Source organism: Thermobia domestica, chromosome 16 (assembly GCF_964235325.1).
Source record: "Thermobia domestica chromosome 16, izTheDome1.hap1.1, whole genome shotgun sequence".
Taxonomy (NCBI): domain Eukaryota; kingdom Metazoa; phylum Arthropoda; class Insecta; order Zygentoma; family Lepismatidae; genus Thermobia; species Thermobia domestica.
Window position 1 is genome coordinate 30,960,784 of NC_137469.1, and position 24,607 is coordinate 30,985,390.

At 36.7% G+C, this 24,607-nt stretch overlaps 1 protein-coding gene across 1 annotated transcript in view; it reads left to right on the plus strand.

The window, feature by feature from the left end:
• Window positions 1-14,526, plus strand: part of JMJD6 (Bifunctional arginine demethylase and lysyl-hydroxylase PSR) — a 42,178-nt gene extending 27,652 nt beyond the window's left edge. The window contains exons 7-9 of the mRNA XM_081742255.1: window positions 17-207; window positions 5,077-5,133; window positions 6,886-14,526. Of these exons, the coding sequence (XP_081598381.1) occupies window positions 17-207; window positions 5,077-5,116 (231 nt within the window). The 3' untranslated portion in view covers window positions 5,117-5,133; window positions 6,886-14,526. The remainder of the gene's footprint in view (window positions 1-16; window positions 208-5,076; window positions 5,134-6,885) is intronic.
• Window positions 14,527-24,607: the final 10,081 nt, after the last annotated feature.

A 24,607-nucleotide genomic window follows, 5' to 3' on the forward strand; every position in this document is an offset into this window, starting at 1 on the left:
TAATTACTTTACACAGGAACGGGAGCCGGAACTAGCCGAAATAGCGGATAAAATAGACACGAGCTCAAGTACCGGCGTAGCGTCCGATAGTTCCAGTGGTTCCAGTTCCAGTTCTACCGATTCTGAATCGAGTTGCTGTTCATCCTCGTCAGATAGCGACAATGACGATAGTGGACAAGAGTCACTTCCTGAACACAAGAAAAAGAGGTAGGAGTATGTAAATAATAGTTTTAGTAAATAATTTCGAAACGTTTAAGTTAATAATGATGATGATATAGGATATAATAGTTGGGCTTAATTGTAACAAATAAGAATTTAATTAGGAGGTACTCATAGAATGTGTGATATTATTCTGTACGAAATCTTTTATTGATGCTGTTATCAAAGAAGTTAAAATACAGGGTTAGCATAAATGATCCATTCATTTTAAAAAGGCTATATTTTCAAAAGAACTACAAACTCACCAAGTTTATACACCCTCTACAAATGTTCAATATGTGCTCCTTTCGTGACAGGACACACGTCCAGACGACGTCTTTTTTCTTGCTTTCCCTCCATTTTCGACAGGTATTAACCTCATACTGCCACACTGCCACACCTGACTGGAAAGATAATAGATTCGTGCTGCCACACAATACAAACTTGGTGAGTTTGTGGTTCTTTTCATACAGCTTTCGGGGGCCGCGGTGGCTCAGTGGTAGAGCGTTCACCTCTGTGCATGGGGTCCCGGGTTCAAACCCTGCTCCCGCCAAGTGAACTTTGTGGTGGACAAACACCGTGTGCGTGGGTTTTCTCGGGGTTCTCCCGTTTCCTCCCGCTTTCTTCATTCCACCATTTCATTCATTTCTCATAATCACCGTCTCCTTTAGCCTAACCGGCATAACCGTGGGACGTAAAACTTAAAGATTTCATTTCATTTCATTTTCATTCATATAGCTTTCATGTGTGTACGTGTAATACGTCCGAAAACATGGCCTTTTCAAAACGAATCATTTATGCTAGCCCTGTATAAAGTACGTCCGGATATGCAGAAACCTAGATAATTGGGGAAATCATAAAGAAAAAAGTTGTAAAATAAAAAATAATCTTTAAAATCACTTCTGTTTAATAAAAAGGGAGGCCTCGTATATGTTGAAAGTAAGATCAGTTATAAAATTTACGATACACACAATCTTAACACTACATTCCACAGGGTTCATACACTACCTGGATAACCTGGAAATCTCAATGTCAGTGAAATTGATTTTGGAAGAAAAAATCCTGGAAATTCAGGAAGTTCAGGGAAATCGATCATATCTAGTAAAAAACCTGGAAATATCAGTGAAATTGAGTTTAATATTTTTGTATGAACCCTGTCTTTAATAATAATAATAATAATAATAATAATAATAATAATAATAATAATATTTATTTATTTATTTATTTATTGTGTGTGGGGGGGATATCAGTCAGTCAATCATCAACTCTGTGTATAGAAAAGAGCATCCTACAGCAACCACATTTTCTACACAGATAAACCTTTATTAGATCTAATCACGTACAAAAACGGGTATTTTTCTGCTTGAGGGAGGTAAAATGTTACGCATGTTTTGGTTATTTCTAAGAATGCCTTGCATGTATACGCTTCTGTTCTTTTCCACTGGGAATAAAATCCTGGACCCCGTGCACCAAACGCGTACGCGTTAACCACTACACCGCGGAAAGAGCTGAAAAAAGACCTTGTGATAGGGCGAGAAAAGAGTTGTGAGGGTCGAACCGAACCATCACATAAAGCAAGATCTGAAGTATTTGGTAATGACAGCCGTGACGTATTAGATTCAGAACAAAGGAGTCCATTGTCGGATTTTGGTCTGATCAGTGTTTTCCATGTGGTTATCTTAAAGCAGAGCTCGTTCATTTGTGTTGGTAATGATCTGTAAGTAGCTTTTGGAGCAAGCTGTAAGTAGCTAAAGTATTTTCTGTTATTTGTGTAGCATAGCTCTGGGAATCTTTTCGGAGTATTTGTCTTAGTCATTTACGACCTCTTCATTACGATTTTATGATCATATTTCTAGTTTATTGGAAGCCATTGTCTGTGTGATATTTTTTGTTCATAAGTGTCTTTGATAGTATAATTTAATCTAATACTGTGTTAGCATCCATTGATTGAAATGTAGCCGACTTATAACTGAAAGTTACTGCAAATGAAATAATCACTTTTAAACATTGTATTGTACAGTGTGATAAAAATATCAAGCAACCCTGGAGGTACTACAAAAGCAGTTGGAAATGGCCATCATTTACTATTACACATGTATGCACTCTTCTTCTTATGTTCTTGAAACGGTCTGGTGCGTTGCAAGTGAAATGTTGTCCACAGTTTGGTGAATGTGATCTGCAGATCTTCCAAAGTATACGGATGAGTTGTGCAAGCTGTTGACTTCGGATTTCTCCGTAAGAAAAAGTCTGCGGGAATGAGGTCGGAAGACCGAGGTGGCCACAATCGCTTGGAAGTGATATGCCCTGTTAACAGGATTGGCAAAATCTATGGTTTTTATTGGGAAAAAAAAGTTTTTGTTGTTTAAACCAGGTTTTTTTGGTTTAAATAATTTGCTCTATGTATTTATATCACATGTGGACTGAAATAAGTTTGTTTCGCCTTGGTGTTATTATGGAACAACCGGGTTACGCTGGAAGGGATCACATAATCTTAAAGCGGAATCTAAACCGCTTCTCGGCTTACATCCGAGAGAAATCGTCCTCCATTTGAACTCAAAACCGGAACTAATTGGCCACAAATGCGATACATCTGCCGACTCACTCACGAAGGACTCCTGATAAAAATGTGTTTTACTGATGTATTCATACGTGTTAATATAATTGTTAAGAGTCATTTCAGAAGGACAAAAAGATAAACAGTTGCACAAGGGAAACCATTATACAGAATTACGTATGGACGATTTCAAAATACTGCAGAGTACTAATGTAGTCCAAGTTAGTTCGCTACGACTTTTATTAGTCCAAGTTAAAGAAATACAAGAACTTAATTTGCATATTAGTAAGAAACGTTAATAAAGATACGAATTATTTGAGTCCACTTTGGCTCTGACCCATTTATACATAAATAGATACCAAAGGTACTTCTGATTTCAATAAATGCCTCTCGTGGGGTTTGTATGACCCCTCCCCCTAAAAATTTGGCATTTCGATGTATTTAATCAATAGTAAACATTACACAGCACATAGCGAGTCACTTTTTTTTAACTAAAAGTTAACTTTTTTCAAGTTGGTCACTAAAAGTTACTTTTTTTTTTTTTTTTTTTCAAATTTGTCACTAAAAGTTACTTTTTGGGGAGGTAAAGTGACTTTTTCGTGTAATTTATGTTATTGGCAGTTTTCTAAGAAAAATATAAAAATAAATGGAAAAAGGCAGAAATTTGTTACTCATTACTCTTTTGAATGCTTCAGTACTTGCTGCCACATGTAAAACAGTCAGCTTTATTCTCACTTTAGCTTTTATTCTTTCTAAAGCACAGTGGATGGATGGTTTAAGCTCTCAAAATGGGGTTGAGAATCCTTCTGTGTCTATTCTTTCTTCTGTCGTAATAGTCTTTTAGTTTTCTCTCGTAATAGTTAACACTCTGCTCAACGTTGTGTGTGTGTGTGTTTGTGTGGTTCATAATGTTCGTCTTGTGTTATGCTTCTTGTATTTTCTTAAGAGTAGGTGATGAATTTGAATATTTCATGGCTTTGAGAACTCTCAATGCTAAGTTAAATATAATGTCTCGAATGAAAAAATTCGGAAATAGGCCAGAACTGGTTCAGCTTCTTACATATGCTAAGTCTGCTTACCGTAACTACAAAGCATACTTAGAAAACCTAAGAAAGGAGGAAGCTCAAAAAGAAGAAGTAAAGAAGAAAAAATGGAACTAAACAACAAACAAAGAGAGATGATGGAGAAATTGACAAAGGAAAAATAAGGCATGATGAGATTTTGGTCACTTTTTGGTCATTTTTCGTGTGATTTTGGTCACTTTTCAACTATTTACAAGAGACCAGACCACTATGAGCCCTGACATTATTAAAATGAAACAATATTTAGAATTTTTCTTTGATTGCAGTTGCATAACAATAATAAACTACAAAAAAATAACAAAAGAAATATTTATAAACTTATAAAAAAACAAAAGTTGCTTTTGTAGTATAACCCTTTGAGTAATGAATTGGGAATGTAGGTCTAAGTATAATACGAATAATATACTGGAGTGAAACGTGATAACCTACAAATGTGTGTTCATCAAGATTTTACGAACACTTACACTTTTTACGAACATTTTTTGCTTTTTGGTTTCAACCATGGTTTAAACGACCTTGGTTTAAAGCAGCCAACCCTGCCTGTTAAAACTCATGCAACGAAATATATATATATATATATATATATATATGTTTGCTCCATAAGTTGGCTGACTTCTTGATCAGTCGATATAAAATCGTCACGTAGACCTCGAGTATTTGTAGAAGTGAAGTGCTTCGATGAAAGTTACACGATGGCAGTTCGTTGCAATGTCGGAGTGGGTGGTTGTGTTACGTGATTGCCGATCCTGTTGAAAAACCTTACTATGTAATTGAACTAATGAAAAGAATATCTTACTCTCGCTTGGTGAGGTTTTAGAGATATGCTGTTGATAGCGTTATATATATATACGCACCGAATTTACAACAAATTCACCAATCATGTTGATGTTGGTTGTATTACAAACTGTGTATATATAGTATATCGTTAACTTGATGATATACAAGGATATTCCCTACAAAATAATTTAAAATGCTACTCTGTCAGTTTGTGTGTAAAATTTAGAAGTTTTATTAAACTGTGAGACAAGTACCCACCGTTCTAATTCAATTAATTAGTTCGTTTAAAAGTTCAATTCATTTTGTTCCTGTAGTTCGCGAGCGAGAAACAGCTATCATCCTGGGTGTTCGATTCAAAGCTAAATTGCAATGTCTTTATTTCATTTGTAGTAACTTTGTTATATAGACCATTAGCTCTTGATGCTTTATTAGGTGATTTAAGCTGTTGTTTGTTTCTTTTTGTAGGAGGAAGCTGACCCATTCTCCACCACGGGAATACACGTAATACTAGTAGAATTTTAGGTAAGTTGTGGATATCACTTTCATGCTATTGTTCATGTGTAATACGCTAGAAAGCTATAAAATATTTAATTTGTAAACGTAAACATTATTAGTCGAAATGTGGGTATAGCGAAAGATACAGAAAACCAGCTAATAGAAAGTAGAAGAAATTAAAAGAGTTTTGGATAGCAAAAGTCGGTGAAATAGTGTTAGTGGTGAAATTGAACGAGTTACTTCTTGGCAGTGTCTTCGCTGTTAATTTTCTTGAAATATCTCAAAATCCACTGTTCCCTTCATTAGTTAAACGGGAAGTAGCCACATATCGATGTATTCACATTTTACAATCACACATCCTCTTCTAACAAAAATATAAATCTTGAGTCACTTTATCACTAAGCGGCAAGCCCCGTGATCAGAGGTTTTATTCTGGGGCTAGCAGCGTTCGCTGGTCTGTTGAATAATACGTGAAGTATGCATAATATATGCACATGTCCCTCAGTAATAGACCAAGTGTGCATAAAATTATGGTGCCTAAAGTGTAATATTGCTGTCCAGCTTTACGTCTATTCAAGAAAATTCATACTATTTGGTTGTAAAGGGTTAATACATTGATACTTACCTTTATTCCTCAACATTTAACTGACTGTTTAACTAAATGTGTGCTAAATATATTTTTTTACAAGTAATATGTTCATTACTATTAGGAAGAGGGCCAGATCCAGGATTTTCTGACAAAGGTGTACCAATAACTACCACTTCATTTGAATTATATTTGAATTTTTTAAATGATTTGAATTAAATTGTATTTTTTTAAAATGCCTTTAGGCATCTGTGGTGTGAATTAGGAGTATTGTTTTGCTCTGTGAATCCTTTTCTTTCAACCTTCAGAAAGTCGACTTAAAATATTGCTTTGCAAAATTCCGCTTTCTGTCAAGTCCCAAACGGAAACATGAGGGCAGAAAAATTTCGGAAAGTGTTGCTATTTTCACTGCTAGCTTCTCATTTTAGATAGTGTTTTATTTACAATCAAATTTCGCGGACACTCTCCTCATGCCCAAATTCTCGTTCAAGATTGAATGTACCGATCCGATTGAATGATTGCTTGAATATCGCCAAGCTTTTGGCAAACTTTGATGCAATATCTGTGCCCATTACCAGTAACTGACGGTTTCTGCAGGAGGAAATTTACGACTACGCATTTGTGTCTCCTCCAGAGATGTTCACCCTCGCGAGGGTGGCCATCTGGAGGACATCCTTTCCCTCAAATTTCCCTCGCCCACAATAACACGAGGGCGAGGGTGCGCGAGGGTGATGGACAGTTCCCTTTGCGAGGGCTAGGGCCATTTGCCAGTTCGAGGGCGAGGGTGAGTGAGGTCGGTGTAAAACGAACATCTATGCCTCCTCTACATCTACATTGAAGACAGACTCCCGCGTTTCATTGATTTAGCGAAAAAAAAAAAAAAAAAAAAAGGTTCGATACTTTTTGAATACACTTTGTATCTCTGGATTTTCTTTTTTGTTAAACTCTAAAACTAGTGTAGAATTTAAGTAATAGCATTATATCTGTGAAGCAGATAGGTTGCCTCAATTTGTAGGTTATTTTGTAAGAATAATTCTTTACGTCCTTACTAACTTAGCCCAACTCAATCTTGTTCTTTGATAAAATGCATTTAATACATTATGTCTTCACCATGAAAGATATGAAAATTTTGGAAGTTTTAACGTTTACATGTGCATATTCGTCAATGTGATGTTATTTGGTTTTATTTTCAGTGGTTCGTCTGTTTCTGATGTCAACATTTAAGGCTGAATGTCAATCTTACAAAACAAGATTATTCCGAAAGAGTTCCAACTTTTGTATGACTGAGAGGAACTTTTTCAGCGGAATTCTTCTGTCATTGCTTAGTTTTCAGAAGCAAAGAAGAAACTATTTTTGTTATTGAAACATTTCTTGAGTATCCATAGAACATTTGAATACTATTATATCTTGTATAATCTGAACTGTGATGTGTTTATAATTTTGAGAGAGAAACGTTTTGAAACTAGTTTGTTAAAACGAATGCTGTGTGCTTGTGATTCATTTTAATTTTTATTTCCTAATGTTGTCTAGTGAAATGCTCAGGATTGGCAATGGTCCACTTTTCAAAATACAGAACGTTATATATATATATTATATAGTGAGTTAAGCTAATAATTTATGTGAAGTCAATATTGTGACATATATATGCATATACATACAAACATATACTTAATATATTTCGTTATTTTGAGATAACTAAAAAAAATGTTCCATTGAAATTTGTATGTATAATTTGCAATTTATACCATGTGCCACACAACAGTCATTGTAGGACTGGTATTTGTAAATTGAATGGCTTAGTGAAAGAATGATCACATGAAGTTGGCAATTTAATTCTTGAAATGCACGCTTGAAAAAAGTTACGGAAGTAGTAGCCAGAATCAACCCGTAAAGATCTGACTTGTCATATACGGATGTTTCCCCAGTAACATAACAGTTTTCTTGCCGAACATTTTCACCTTTTGGTCATCTGTTATTTAGTATTTCGGAAAGAATAACTGTAGATAGCTCAGTGATAGAGCTCACAACGTAAATGCGTTAACCATACTTGATACATTTGAAAGAACGAAGAAAAACCGTCAGGTTCAGTTATTACAGGGAAGAGCGTATAACAATACTTTCGGGATTAGGAACGAGACAGGGTCATTTTTGGGCGTTTTCGTAGATTTTCAGTTAATGAATTATAAATCAGACTATTTATTCGATTGATGTGGTTAAGACCTTGTTTTCTAGGAGGAGGATGTGGCAATTTTATGGCGTTAAGTTTGATTACAGTGTTGGCAATGGGAGAAAAATTCACAAAAACTTCCCTAACCGAATTTTAAGATTTTTTTTTTTTTTTTGGAGCTGGCGCCACTGTTGCCGCATGGGTTCAAGTCACATCAAAAGGAAGTTATACTAAAATAAAAAATAATATCCGAAATTCGAAAATTCTCGAATTTTTGACTTTGGACTTAAATTTGAGAGGGGAAATTCGACACACACACACACACAAAATTACCATAAGGATAAACTATGGTCCAACCGTATTTGACATAGAAAAAATCATCCCGATATCTCAATTAGTGTTCACGCTGGAGAGGATTAAGTAAGTGTCACTACCGTTAGTGACACTTTGGCCACGCTGTGTCAAAAGGGTTAGAAATAAGTACGGATTGCAGAATTCCAAAAGCAAATAGCACTTTCAAAAAATCACCATCAATATTTACAAACTGCCAAATCCAAATCAGATGAATTGATTGTAAGACTGAAGAGTTATTAATTCTAAGCAGTTTTCGAAATGAGATCGTTACTGTATAACCTAATATGCCATATAGCTCAATTATGACTTGATCGCTGACGAAGTCGGGAGCATAAGCTAAAAGTATGGTAACAAGTCTTTTGAGCTAGAAATGGTTTATTCTAGATAAACTGTTGAAAATAAGTGTCATATGATGTTGTGTCTGGTTATTATTACCAGACAGTAATATTAGCGTTTCAGACGTCAAGTCATTACAATTCGGATATATCCGGTTATTCCAGTTATGTACCAGTTATTATTGTTACAGTTTGTTTTTCCGGCGGTTGAAAGCATAATAACTACTAAATACGTAGTTCTGTGACTGTAGGATTGCAGAAAACACTCTCTTTTAGTTACATTTTGAATTTTTCAGTTCGAGAACTTTATAAGCAACATTTCCTCTAACATTTATCTTAAGTAATAAAAACACACTTCACAATTTTTAAGGTCCGGTCTCGATTCCTCTGAGCGGCCCTCTCTCGCTACACTATTAGTTTAATACTTTTCGGTTCTGACCATTATTGTATTTGAAATAGTTCCGTTGTGCATAAGTTTAGTGTTTTCATCTCTGGAAACGGCTTTGTTTGAAATTGCTTTTCCGTAACATTCTTTTTGAATTACTTTATCAGATGATGCTGGATATCAACAATGTCACAGATTCGTCGTTCTTTTAGCGCAATCGTTGAGACTAACCATGTATGACAGGGGTCAAAGTAGCATTAATTTTGCAATCTATTTTTCGGTCAAACTCTCTTGCGTTCACTTATTTGTTGACCAAAGTTCATACACAGATCTCTGTTGGTTTCGCTGTTGTAAGCACAAGTAATAGCTCTTAAGAAAATACGCTTGATTTGTTAATTCACGAACGTGAATACAAACACGATTACTCACAACTTTAACCAAATAATCTCACTAGCGATATTACGTCACCATTTCGAGAATTAAATTGTTCCAACTTATTGATAATGCTTACTGATAAAACTTGGTATTTGTGTAGTACAGTATTATGAGCTGTTTATGTTAGTTTTCAGGGAAATATTCATAGTAATTTTTTTTAATAATCTGTGAGCAGTTCGGTAACCAAAGTTCATAATGACTTCAATATTTGTTCTTTTCTCAGTAACTTCGAAATGAATGGATCACATTGTGTAAATTTACATTCAACTTACAGAGAAATATTATTATCTCTGCATCAAAGAAAATTATTCTGAAAATAAGACATTTGTTTCGAACTTACTGAGAAAACAAGTATCGTGGATGTGTTCTCTTCTGGTGGCAATAGTACAACGTGCTAAACATAAGTTTTGACCCGCTGTTATGATCTTTTTCATTATTATGATGATGATGATGATGAAACAGAGGGTACTCAGTGTAAACCAGTAATTTCCAGAAAGGTCGAAAATTGATACGAGAAAGTGAAAATGAAACTAATTTTGATTTACGCTGATTTCGTCCACTTGTACAATAATTCACAAAATTAGATAGCCCTGTACATTTTTGCACAATATGCTGTGAGGAAAAGAACAATGTCAATACAGCATCTTCTGAGATGTGATTTTGTGTAAACTTGATAATAGGCAAATCAACTCACTTCACTTATTACAAAGGTATGGGCAAAACAAATTTATAGTGAGGGATGGTGCCCAAATTCCAGAGAGTATTTTAAAGTAGTTATTTTACAATATATAAATTGTATGTGATCAGCTATGCTGTTACTACAGTAGCTACTATTTGTATTTTTGAGACACTTTAAGTATTTGAATACACTCATACAATACAACAATAAGTACACAGAAAACTGGACTGGTGATGAATCGAACCGCAGTCTGCCGACTGACGAACGAGAGAGAGCTTATGAATAAATGTTAACGTTTCCTATCGTTTCCTATAATGAATCGTTTGCTTCGTTATAATAACTTAGTGAGTCCATGAAAACGAAATAATTTTTAAATGCACAATCAATTCATTTACTCAACTTTAAAGCTTGCACTGTTGTCACGTTATTTAGTGATCCCTCTGAGTTATTGTGGAACCTATATATGTAATGAGAATTTATTTGAAAACGTATTTACTTAATATTAGAGTAAAACTACAATTCAACGTAATGTTCCAACAGACCTTTTCATACAGTTATTACAACATGTGGGCAGTGCTTTCTGTTTTTTAAGTAAGAGTTTTGTGTGGATATCGATTGTGTTTTATATTTTTTTAAACTCCTATTTAATATAGAACCAACTGTGCCACTGTATGTGGAAATAATTATTTCCTTGTGACTACTGGATAATTAAGAGTATCATTCTTTTAGTATAATTTTGTTTTTTCTGTGCTTTACTGGACGGGGCGGTCTTAATTATTGGGAATTTTCTTTGAATGCCAATTTCATAGCTGAATTGTTTGTAAATAAGAATTTCCGTTAATTCGCATGTGGAGGAAATTCTTATCTTGATAGTATAGTACATACATTTATTTATTTATTTAGCATAATATAGGTGTGGAGAACTCGAATTGAGCTGTGTGCTAACATAGAAACAAGAGTTCGTTTTTTTGGGTGCATACAATTGCAGTGATCTTGTAATAAACTTCGTGACTACGGTGCTGCCTAATTCGTGTGGCTGTGTACGAACCAAAACCTCACGTGGGCATCATCAGCCAGCACATATTACGAAGGAAATGATACAGAGAAGTAGTTGTACTGTATTGTTGGTATAAAGACGTTAAATGTAGTTTTTCTTATTTTCTGTATGCTTGTTTGTGTATGTGTGCATGTGTATTAGTTATTATACAGTATTGAAATGGGACGAAGGCGCATGTACATCATAAGCAGGCCAGAAGTGCTGTGTATTGTATATACTAGTGGTTCCGTGCACAGCAGAACCGAGCGTAGGAGATATATATGTATTCAAGAACGTTAGCATTTTGCGACTTTATCATCTTACCTTTGATCGACTTTATTAGGGGGTGCTGTGCTAGAGGTAGGTCTAAAGAAAAATACAGTGCATATTTTCGTTAAGTTCAGAAAGTTTGTTACTGAAAACATACACACACAGATGTATTTTTGTCGTGTATGTCAAATGATAGAAGCTTGTTTTAAAATTTTTTTTTTAAAGCGCGAAGTAGGCACTGGAATAGTTATAAGGATGTTGCATTGTCTAGGAACTAAACTGTGGGAGTGTTTCTAGTGCTTGCTAAGTTAAATCTCACAGTGTATAAACATTGTGTGCTGATATTCCATTTATGGCACGTATACTTTAGGAACAATGAAAGAAAACACCTATTCTAGAGGAATTCGAAAATAAATAAATGTATCATTATTCATTTTCCAGAAACTATAAGAATAGTATGAAGTGTAATAGCAATGGAAAACAGATGAACAGCGTCGACATCCTCAATGTACATGTTTCTCTGAGTTTTCCCCCAACATATTCCACTCCGTTAACAATGATCCAAAGTACCTGTTTCAGTGTTGTTATTGTCTCTTGGAGATGGAAGTGGTCTGAGAATATGAATCTCTCCTGTTAGAATTTTCCACATGCGAAAATCTTAACAGGTTAAGCTCAGGTAACTATGATGACCATTCCAGAGGCTTTCTTCTTACAATCTAGCGGCTGGAAGAATCATCTAACTGCCATTGATTTCATACTTTATAGCTACCCCAAGTTTTCGTGTAGACGGAGACACTAGTGGCTACGAAATCAGTATTGTGAACCTCAAGTATTTTTCGATATTTAGTAAACCGTGATCTAATTCACAGTTTTAAGTTTGGTTCAGATATACTGATAAATATGTGAACAAACAGAAACGTCAGTCGGAAGTCGGAGTATAGCCTACATTTCTCTAGTAGTTTCTGACTTACTATATCGGCTGGCAGTTTTGTTCAAAAAACTGTAGAAGTTGCAGACGAAGGTGGTGTTCAATGTTTAAATTATTGTACCATTCCGTAAGGTTATTATACCCTGCAGTTCGCTTAGATGTAACGGGAGTGGAAATTTATGGGTTCAACATATTGTACAAGATCTAGCCATAGGTTTCGGATATATATATATATATACACGTGCGTGAGGACTGTGATCTCTGTAGAATTAATAGTCAGTTTCTTGCCTATAAGCTCAGGTATAGTTATTTGATGCTTCTGAGTAAATGGTTGGTATTTTACAGCCTGGCATATTCACTGGATTTTTAAACATTATATTCTTGGGACTGAAATAATAATAAAAAATACTTTTCTAGAGTACAGCTATATTGTAACAATAATGAAGAAGCTAGCGAAATCTACTAACGCTGAGAAAGAGTTCTTACAGAGTATATATAATAGTTTTTTTTCTCCCTCCTGAATTGTTACGAAATAATCTTGATTCTTTGGGGAGACTATGGACTTCCGACTTCGAGCGAGACTATTACTTACAATGCAGATTCGGGCTTCAAGAGTACATAGTGTATTTGACATGTATCACCGTACTAGTTTATCTTGTATATATGATCGAGAAGTACATTGAAACGGACTAATAGATTATTAATGTAAAAGAATTTTTCCCTGAAAATTTTGGTGTATTAGCTCAATTTCCAGTTCTCTATTGGTTATAACGTATTTTTAGTGTGAAATATGAAAATTTGGTAAGAATACCGTATTTCCCATCATATAAGACACATCTTTTTTCTTTGAAAATAAGTGATAAAAATGGGTTGCGTCTTGTATTTCGATACAGAGATTTCTTCATTGTTTCCGTACGATGTACAGCAGCATTCTAGTTACTTACAGGGCCACAATAGCTGAATGCTAGAGCGCTCAACTCTGGCGCGTGGGATCCCTGATACAGTCCCAACTCAGACCAAGTGAATTTTGTGCTGGACAAACACCATGTACTTGGGTTTCCTCGTGATATTCCTCTTTCCTTCCACTTCCTTGATTCCATTATTTCGTTCAGTATTATTATCGTCTTCCTTATTCTCGGAGCATTATCATGGGACTTTCGAAAAAAAAAAAAAAAAATCCAATTACGTTCAGTTCAGTGACAGTAAATGTAATTTGGATATAATCACTTTATTTATCTATTCAGTGTGGTGTATTCTTTTGGCAGAACGTACATGCACTATAGACATTCCCAGATTTTACATTTAGTTACGTGTATTGGTAACTCTCAGTAGCGTATTTAGGGGGGACTATCAGGCTCAAGCTCCCCTGAAATAAGTTTGTTAGTTTTTCGCATTCACGTACAGCAGTAATCCTTCTGACCATTTCTAAGAATTTAATTAACTTTCCATTTTCTTATGGTCTTTGCTCAGAAATAATACTGTATTTGTAAAATTTCATTTCATTTAAGAACTGCGAACTTTTCTTTTTCTTTCTTTATTTCGTCCATTCTGCCCTTTGTTTCTTTTTCTTAGTTGTTACTTTATTTTATTTCTCCTATCATACTTTCGACCGTTGTTAGTTGTGATTCAAGTCGGCCGTCGTCAGTAACATAAAGTCTCCCCCGAAGGAAAATCCTAAATACGCCACTGGTAATTCCACATATGCTCCTTACTAAAATATAATTTTATAATAAAAGAAAATATTCAGTGAAAGTATTGTTCTCAAAAGCGAATACAGAAAATGTGGTGTGTCTTATACAATGGCAAATACAGTAATTTCAATATGGATCTGAAATGCTTTTCAAAAGCAGATATCTTTTGTAATTTCTCTGTTTCAAAGAACGTATTGTATACAATTTTATGAAGGGGACAATTCGTATTTCTTTCACTAAGCCATTCAGTTGTTGGATTTGATAGTATAATTGTCAACAATGTATTTGTTTTCCATAGATAAAATAATAAGAAAAGTGTTGACCTATTTCCTATTTTTAAAATACAAAAAGAATCTGAAGAATAAAGAGAGAAAAAATAATTGATAGTCATATTTTTACATAACTATTGAACTGTGTGATAAGTGCTTCCACATAAGTTCAATCAAGTGAACAAAATGAGAAAATAAGTGATCGTTATTATGGTCATTGTATATTGTTACCATTGTAATTTAATCACAAATAAATTATCCTTATTTAACAGCTTTTAACATTAATTGCTGTGTCGTTGTATTGAGTTAAAACAGAATATCAGTGGGCAATTGCAATAATGGGGGGTCCAAAAGTGAAGAAATATCCGAATAAAATCATGGTTTTAAAAGAATTGCCAAAGTAATACTGTAGGTTAGTAGTACAGGTAGGGAAAGAACTTTTAGGACATATGACGTTGATGGTAACTATTTTGAAATATTTTTCACTTCCTTATATGAACTGGGTTCGATTCCCGTTGGCGTCACTCGGTCGAAAAAGTGTGAAAAGCTTTTTCAGGCAGCCATCCGGAAAGAGGTTTTCCTTATTCACATCAGGCAAATGCCGGGGTGGTACCTAACATGTAAGTCCCACGCCGCTTCCTTCCTTCCCTTTCCCCGGATAGTTTGCTCGCCTAGAGACGTCATCCCTCATACGTGATGGGCTAACATGGCCATAGATGCCGAAAGCCCAGAAATGTAAATCCTGATCACTTCCTCCAGCCCCCGCCAAGTGAACTTTGTGGTGGACAAACACCGTGTGCGTGGGTTTTCTCGGGGTTCTCCCGTTTCCTCCCACTTTCTTCATTCCACCATTTCATTCATTACTCATCATCACCGTCTCCTTTAGCCAAACCGGCATAACCGTGGGACGTAAAACTCAAAGATTTCATTTCATTTTTTTCCTAATCACTTCCTTATATGGGAACTATATGCTGTGTGTGATACCTTGTTCTCTCTGTAATTTTCTCAGGAATTCAATGTTGTGTAGTTTTTGCTTTATCATGTACCATAATGAAGTTATAATTTTTTTTCACATCACTGACGTGCCGTACATTTCTCCTGATTAAAGGATGTTTTTACCATTTATCCAAAACCATGCTTAAAGCCCTTTCAGGTATGCTTGCACACGTGTTTGTTATAGTTCCTTTAGGTGGTCGATATCTCGAATTTTCATTGAATACACAATGGAGTTAAGGCGTCCCCAAAGATAAAAATCTCGGGGAGTGAGGTTAGGGGAACGTGGTGGCCACTCCACAGTACCACGCCTACTGTTCCACGATTGATAAACTGCTTATTCAAATATTCACGAACACAAATTTCCGTAATACAGAGGGCATCATCGTGTTGGTAGAAGATAGGAAATATTCCATCTTCAGATAAGAGAGCGGGCAAGACATCTTCCAACATTCGACGATACTCAATTGCTGTTAAGGTACTATTGATCACAACACGAGTCCGTCCCCACACCAAACCTTCACTTCTCCAGGGATGCCAGCGGATGCTTCACACCAATGGGGAGGTGTTTAACCAGTAGCGAATATTGTTTGTTCATCTAACCAGAAACGTAAAAGTTGGTCTCATATGTGAATAAGACGACGTAGGCGAAACGAGAATTTTGGCGTATATGCTCTGTTGCCCATTCCGCAAATTCCAAATGCCAATCGGGGTCATTCTCTCTAACAGATGTTGATGCACTTGTAGCTTGTAAGGCCTCAGTTATGCAGGGGCAAAGTACACGTGATGGATTTGTGAATAACAACTTTCCTGGGAAAAACGACAAGTGTTTCGATTCGGACTCTTAATAAATGCTGCCAACATTGCTTCGTCTGTCGCTGTGCATGGCCTGCCTGATTTTGGTTTGTTGGCCACGGATCCTGTTTCCTGAATTTCTTGTAGGGCTAATGGGTGCCCTATCTGGGTGATGGTTGTTAAAATAATTAGCAACGACCCTCGTGCTTCGCTCTCTTAACATCAAAACCATCTCAATGTGTTCTGCCTGTGTCACAGCCATGATGCCTCCTGAAACGATACCAAGAAAGCCGAAAACAGTCATAACTTCGTGATGGTAAGTGATTCCTAAGAACATTTCAGATGAGAAGGTATCACAACATACGGTTTTTATTTAAGAAGATGAAAGTGAATTAAAAATGGCGGATTTCAAGATAGCGGCCATCGACATCACATATACATAAAAGTTTTCCCCTTGTACTACTAACCTACGGTGTTGGTGTTACTTTTGCAATTCGTTAAAATCCTGCCGTTTATTTAGGTGTTTCCACACTTATAGATCATCCTGTTGTAAGAACGATTTCGTCAGGTGGTGCAATCTGACTTTGAACGTAGCCTGATACCGTATCTGTTATCAATGGTGCAAGTTAAATAAAATAAGTGGACTCATAAAGCAGCTATAATTCGGAGGTTTTCTCAAATGCTGAGCTCGACTTATGATTAGAGACGAATTAAACCATGGAAAATAGGCAAGTAAGCATTTACAATTCAAGTATTTAAGCAGTAAATAAGCATAACTCCCGCTCCAGGGTTTAATTTACTACTTACTTTTTCCATGGCCTGTGGAACTCGGCGATTCAATGCCGTATTCACAAAAGCTATCCATTGTTTTTGTCCTTAGCCAACTAGATCCAGTTTCTATTTCTATTCCTGTTTCTGCGAGATCCATTTTAATATTATCCTTTATGGGCCTAAGTCTTCCTAACCCTTTGGGGATCTTATGGTACATTTTGTACCATACGCATTTTTCATGGTACATTGCGTTATTTCTCTTCTATTTGAGCTTTTTCGTCCGGGCTTTTTTTTGTTGTTTTTCAAGTCCAGAGACATTGTAGAAGACATTACGTATGGTTTCAGACCGTCCTGCGTCCAGACATAGGAGGTGATGACGTCATAATTTTGAAATAGAAATTTTCCCTTATGAAGCCTATGTTCATTGGGCTTGTTCATTTTTGGTGGGCATATTTTTTCACGTAGAAGATTGAAATTTTGCACAAACATTCAGTCCACCGAGTAGTATTTACCAGATTTTTTGTTCCGATGTCAGTGCTAAAACAGGGGGGAACCAGAGGGGCAAAGGGGTGAAAAAAGGGATATTTTTACCCCCCAAATCCCGTTTTTCGTCATTTTCCCGCCTCACATACATGATGGGGACACTTGAGTCATACCGTCTGAAAGGCAGTTCCATTCTGAAGAGAATGACGGTCGAATCATTATCCTAGGGTAATTAGGAACGTCTCAGGGATTTTTTGAAAAATATACTTCTATATAGGGAAAAATGGGACATGTTGGGTATATTTTTTTTTGGCGGGCTTACTTTTGCACCTAGAAGATTGAAATTGTGAACAAACATTCAGCCCACCTAGTAGTATTTCTCAGATTTTTTTCAGATCTCTACATTAAAACAGGGGGGGGTCCAGAAGGGGAAAAAATTGAAAAAAGGGATTTTTACACAAAAAATCCCGTTTTTCATGAATTTCCCGCCTCACATACATGATGGAGACACGTGAGTCATACCGTCTAAAAGGCAGTTCCATTCTGAAGAGAATGACGGTCGAATTATTATTCAAGGGTAATTAGGGACGTCTCAGTGATTTATTTTTTCAAAATATACTTCTGTATAGGGTAACATGGGGAATTTTCTGAATTTTTTTGGCGGGCTTATTTTTGCACCTAGAAGATTGAAATTGTGCACAAACATTCATTCCACCGAGTAGCATTTAACAGATTTTTTTTTGAGATTTCTGCGTTAAAACAGGGGGGTCCAGACGGGCTAAAAGTTGAAAAAAGGGAAATTTAGACAAAAAATCCCTTTTTCTGGAATTATTCGCCTTAGATACATGATTGAGACATGTGAATGGTACCGCCTGAAAGGCAGTTTATTCAGAAGAGAATATGGGCGACAGATGTCCCTAGGGTAATTAGGGATGTCTCAGGACATTTTTTCCCTGAGATCATAGTGTTTTGTTGTAATTTGGGGCATTGTGGGAATTTTTGATAAAATTTCTCCCGCCCTTACTATTCAAGATAGAAACTTGAAATTTGGCACACACATTCAGTACCAAGTACTATTTATCAGATTTTTTTTTAGATGGCTACGTTCACACAAGGGGGGTCCAGGGGAGGCAAAGTTCGAGGAAAAAAAATTTCCCTCCGAAATTTTCACTTTGATATTTTTTCCCGCTTCTGGTATATGGTATGAACATGCAAGTGGTACCATTTGAAATCCAGCTCTATTCTGAAGAGAATGAGGTATGAACCATGATCCTAGGATAAATAGTGACGATGCAGTAGCTGCTTGACTGAAAGTCTAAAAAATAACCCAAAAACACAAGATCCCAATTCCTAATGGTTCTTTTCCGATTGAGTTTCCAGTTAAAATTTTAAAAGTTTTCTTTCATTCTTGTTAGGTGAGCTGCTCACCGGAGCCTCCTAGATTCAATGAGTCTCACAATGGGCATTTATGGCCATGTAACCCGTCACGTTTGAGAGATGATGTCCCTCGGTAATCACATTATCCGGGGAAAAGGAAGCTGCCTGGGATCTATAAGTTAGGTACCACCACGGCATTTGCCTGGTGTGAATGAGGAAAACCTCACTCAGGAAGGCTGGCCTGAAAAGGCTCTTTACACTTTCGACCGAGTGCCCCCACTGCGAATCGAACCTTTGACCGCTCGTCTGACAATGTTAGGTAAACCGTTTAAGGTGGATCACCACCCGGAAGTCAATACATATTTTACCTCATTTCCTTTAATTACTGAGCAATGAAACGTTACATATTGTAAATATTGTACTATAAGATACAGTTATGTTTCAGCTACAACACAATACACTGATTCATTTGATTGTGTCTTCTGATGTCGAAAAAGGTGACAAATAAAAGAAAATATTTGATTCGTTTTACAATGAACACACAAGATGGCACTTGCTGTTAGATCTTACTAGAAGTGCTCAATTTTATGAAATGTTTATTTGTGTGTGTAAAGTTTTTTTAAAAATAATATTCTCATTATGAAATAGATATATTATTTGACCATTTTTCGTGTTATGTTTCACATTTTATTTGAATATTAATCTATATTTAAGGAAATAGATTTTACAAAGAAACTTGCGCCGAACGCCATAATGCATTGTTGCAAAATTTGTACGTTTATTGTGGTAGTCACAATAAGAAAATTCCTGGATTCTAGTGTTGCAGTTCGAGAAGCTGAACTCAGCTGTGAATTGCGATAAGAGTCGAAAACTAATTTATCCAGTAAGTATTCAAGCAGAATTCCATGATTACCTCCTTTATTATCTGGCATCAGTAAACACTCAACACTATCTGGCAACGCCGGACTATTCAAGCAGCGTTCAGCATAGCACCGAGAACACCCAGTGATCCACCTTAAATTATGCAGTTCCTCATACGAAGTTTCCGCTATTTTCCATTTGCGTCCCACTTGGGTCCGAATGTTCGCCTCAGAATTCTATTCGTAAAAACTTCGTTTCCGTTTTTCCCTCAAAGTAAGCGACCATGTTATGCAATCACAGTGGCGTAACTAAGAATGCATGGGCCTCCGCAAAAATGTTAAAACTAACCTCCTCTTTCCACGTTCATGAAGAAATGTAAATTTTATAAAGAATATATCCACCTTGGATGTTCCATCTAGTCAGTCACTAAAAACGCATAATATAATTGTTATTTGAAGCAATTGTATGGGACTTAGCGTTTGGCATGGGAGATCTGGGTTCGATTCACGGCGGGAACTCATGTGGTTCGGATTCCATGTTAATCAGTAGGTCACGTCTTATATAGTCTCACTGCTGAAAGGGACGTTAAACTCAAAATCAACTCAATTAAAAAGTTTCTTAAGAGAACCGTCTTAAATACATTAATAAAATACTCACAACTAATGTTGAAAAATCACCAAAACATCTCGATGCTGCTCACAACTTTCCAAACGGGGGTGAACCATTTGGAAGAGGAATTCGTTGATTCATTTGTCAACGTTAGCATGGTGATTGTCTTGATTTTGAATGCTCAAGATGGAGGAAAATTAAATCTCTTGTATATCTAGTCACCTAAGATCATTGCACAGATCTGGTAAAAGACATCAGTGACGACGCTAGAGGGGTGGAGAAGAATAAAATGAAATTATTTTACGTCTCACGATTATCCCAGCTAGGCTAAAGAAGATGGTGATTATGAGAAATGAAGGAAGTGGGAAGAAACGGGTAAACCACAAGAAAACCCACTCACACGGTTTTTGTACACCAAAGTTAACTTGGCGTGAGCAGGGATCGAACCAGGGACCTCATGCACCAGAGGTGAACGCTCTACCACTGAGCCAGAGAGAGGGGTTAAGATCAAGAGGAGGGAAGCCCCGCGCTGGCATCGTCCGCTTCTGACAAACCCCAGATGATGTAAGAAGTGCTAGTACTATAAAACTTATTATTTTCAATGCCCATCGAAAATTTCTCTCCCACTTCCTCCCCCCTTCCAAAGAAATTAAAGCTGGCGTCATAGCTGCGGATGCAGTAATAATTGTCATATACAAAAGACCTATATTCGTAATCCGTACATAGCTTATGCCAACAAGTTGACACACACTCTCTGGAGCCTGTAATTATCAAAGGACTCTCCATGACCGGTACAGAGAGTTCGTTCATTTGCTGTTCTTTTAAAATGGAAGGAGATAGATAATCTGGAGGAGGTTCCATGATTGCTGATGATTTTCCTTTGAAAATGAAATGCAATGAAATCTTATAGTTTTACGTTCTACGTGTTATGCCGGCTAGGCTAAAGAAGGCGGTGATTATTGAGAAATGAATGCAATGGTGGAATGAATAAAGTGGGAGGAAACGGCAGAATCCCGAGAAAATCCACGAACACAGTGTTTGTCCACCACAAAAGTTCACTTGGTGTGAGCTGGGATCAAACCACAGACCCCAGACACCACAGGTGAACGTTCTACCACTTAGCCACCGTGGTCACTGATTTTCCTTTGATATGTCTTTTATATCTACTGTTGATCTTTCTCTCTCTCTCTCTCTCTCTCTCTCTCTCTCTGTATCAATTAATTTTTATTATATGATGACACAGCAAAAATTTCTGATGCTCCCGCAACCATAGTTTAGTCGGTTTAGCTGCAGCAGAAACCTATATTACAGCAGAAACCCCGCAGGCTCATTGTCTTTCTTTATTGAAAATTTTATAAATATGTGTACAACGTTGCTGTTGAGCAATATTAAACAATAGGTACTTTTATATCGGTTGCCAAGGATTGGCTACAACAGGAGTGTGTTACGTACTCTCAGGTGCAACAGACATGCAAACTCTTGCCTTTCCTTTATACTATCGGGACCGCGGTGGCTCAGTGGTAGAGCGTTCACGCATTCACCTCTGTTGCATGGGGTTCTCAGTTCGATTCCAGCTCGCGCCAAGTTAGCTTTGTGGTGGACAAACACAGAGTGTGTGGGTTTCCTCGGGGTTACCCGTTTCCTCCCACTCTTCATTCCACCATTTTCATTAATTTCTCATCATCACCGTCTCCTTTAGCCTATCCAGCATAATCATGGGACGTAAAACTTAAAACATTTCATTCCTCTCTTTTTTAATACTAGCAAACATTTCAGCCGGTATAAGGAAGTAGTTGATAGATACCTTTAGCACAGCATAGTCGTACGTGTAGTTACCTGACAAGAACCACTCTTTATTGCAGTGGTTCGGAAACTTTCCGATAACGCGGACCTCCTGTGCATTCGGAAAGTGATCCGCGGACCCCTTTGCAATGCTGTCTGAAATTTCACATGGTATTAAAAACTATACTGATTAGAATTGCCACTGACAAGAACAAGATCAAGAAAAATATTGCAATAAGTAATTTATTCTAAAGATACATGATTGCTTTCTACTGAACGAAATTTCAATTGAAAATACTGTAACTTTCAAGACTAAAAATCAATATTTTTTTTTTTTTTAAAGGAAATTCACTTGATAAACAATCTTCTCAAATGTGGGGTAGGGTGTCCCTTATTTTCGAAAATTGGAAAATTTAGCGTGCCACCCGTTATTTCTTTTCTTTTTCGTTAGAATAGCTTACACATCAAAAATTTCTTTAATATTCAAATATTTACTGGTCGCTCAAGCCTTTTGAAATCAGGTATACAGAATGTTGCTATTCGTATATACTTCAAGAGATGCCCAACAAATAGCAGCACTATTGTAACAAAAGAAAAGAGCTATTGACAATAATTTCTTGTGCAATGTGCACAGAATTGCCTTGCTGTTTAACGTCCTGTTAATCTGTGTGCAGGATTTTGTTCCAATTTATATTTAAAGATCAATTTTAAAGGCTTTATCTTATTAAATAACCAAACTACCGTTGTCGCTTACGTGCAAACTGGAAATTTAAACTTGGTTAAGGAAGCTTTGGCTCACTTTACTGTATCTCGTACGCTAGTAGATCGTGGTGTTTGGTGTACCATCAATCAGTAAGACGTTTGAGAGGATCTCGTGCATTAATTTTGAGTGAGAAATGGAACGGAAAAAGAAATCCTCCTACTCGACTAGGAATAATAGTAAAATTTACTTGCTGGGCAACACAGACCATGTGATACTAGGCAGCAAACTCCCTTCCAATAAACAGGTCCTGAAATTGTTTCTCCATCATCACCTATCGTTGAAACAGACTGCACGAGAAAATTCACACTGGGTAATGCAAGAAGTTAAGGAATTTTGGGAAAGAGCATGCATTCCAATTCGTGCGAGAAAGCACACGGTCACCGAAGTTGAACAGTTATTTGAGAAGTGGTGCAAATTAAAGAAAAATGCCAGTAGGAAAACTAATACACAAGTGAATAATGAAAAACAGTTTGTGGGTGAATTAGAAAAAAATGTTTGATTCGCTTGTGCTAATGCTTTGGATTTAGTGAAGAATAAAGGAGACAAAGACTTTCTCATAGCGCAACGACAATCTGGCCGTCCAGGAACATTGGGTGGTGTGGATAAAACACTTGCCGTGAGATCTAGAGAGAGACAGGAAAGATTTTAAAAAATGAAACAGAAAGAACTGGAACGTGAAAGCAAGGAAACAGTGGTGACTTTGGATGCAAGTATTTGTTCTGATGAAATCGAAGGTGATGACTCAAATGCAATTTCTAATGACACTTTTACTCACAACTTTCAACCAACTCTACAAAAGGTAACACCAAAGAAACGAGCAAGACAGAGTGTGTTTACTTCTGAATTGTGTGCAACATGAGATAGAACTAAAGTGAGCGTTAGGAAAGCAACGTATTTAATAACTGCTACTGCACAGAGCTTAGGACATGATACAACTAAACTAGCTATAAACCGCTCAACAGTTTCACGTAGTCGGCAACATCATCGTAAAGCATCAGCGGAAATGTTGAAAGCCAAATTTTAACCCGAGGGCCACTTCAGTTCAGTGGGACAGCAAACTAATGGATGACGAGTACAACAATAAGAAAACAGAACGTTTACCTGTGGTTGTTAGCTGGTCTTGTCTGGTAAAACTGAAGACAAAGTGCTAGGAGCAGCAAAAATTAGAAAGAACCACTGGTCTTGCACAAGCTACAGCAGTTGTTGAATTGTTAAAGGACTGGAAAATAGCCGACAGAGTAGCTGCACTGTGTTTTGACACAACTGCGAGTAATACAGGAAACGTATCGGGTACCTGCACGCACTTACAGCGTCTTTTATAGAAAAACTTCTTAACTTTCCATGTCGTCAACACATTTCGGAATTAATGCTTGCTAATGCATTTAAAATTTGCGTTTGTGGTAGTGTTACGACTGGGCCCAAAGTCGCATTGTTCGAGACATTACAACAATTTTGGGACAAACTCGATCTCACCAAATATGAGCCCGGTATCTTAAACAAAGTTATATCTGATTTATTGGGAAACAACGTAGAATCTGTTCTGGATTTTTTACAACGTCAATTGTAGTCAGATCATTAGAGATGAATATCTGGAACTTCTAGAATTAACAGTAATTTTCCTTGGACAGCAACCACAGAGAGGAGATCACATCAGAAGACCAGGTGCGATTCATCATGCCAGATGGTTATCGAAGACACTATACAGCATCAAAATTTACATGCTTAATTCTCAGCTTCGATTAACCAAACAGGAAGAGAAGGAAATCCAAGAAGTCTGCATTTTTTGACTGTGTTTTATGTTAAAGCATGGTTTACAGCAACGCATGCTGAACTTGCTCCCGCTTGTGATCTGGACCTACTTCAAGGACTTATTCAATTCAAGAGCAAGATCCCACGTGTTGCAGAGGCTGCGCTTCAGAAGCTGATGAGACA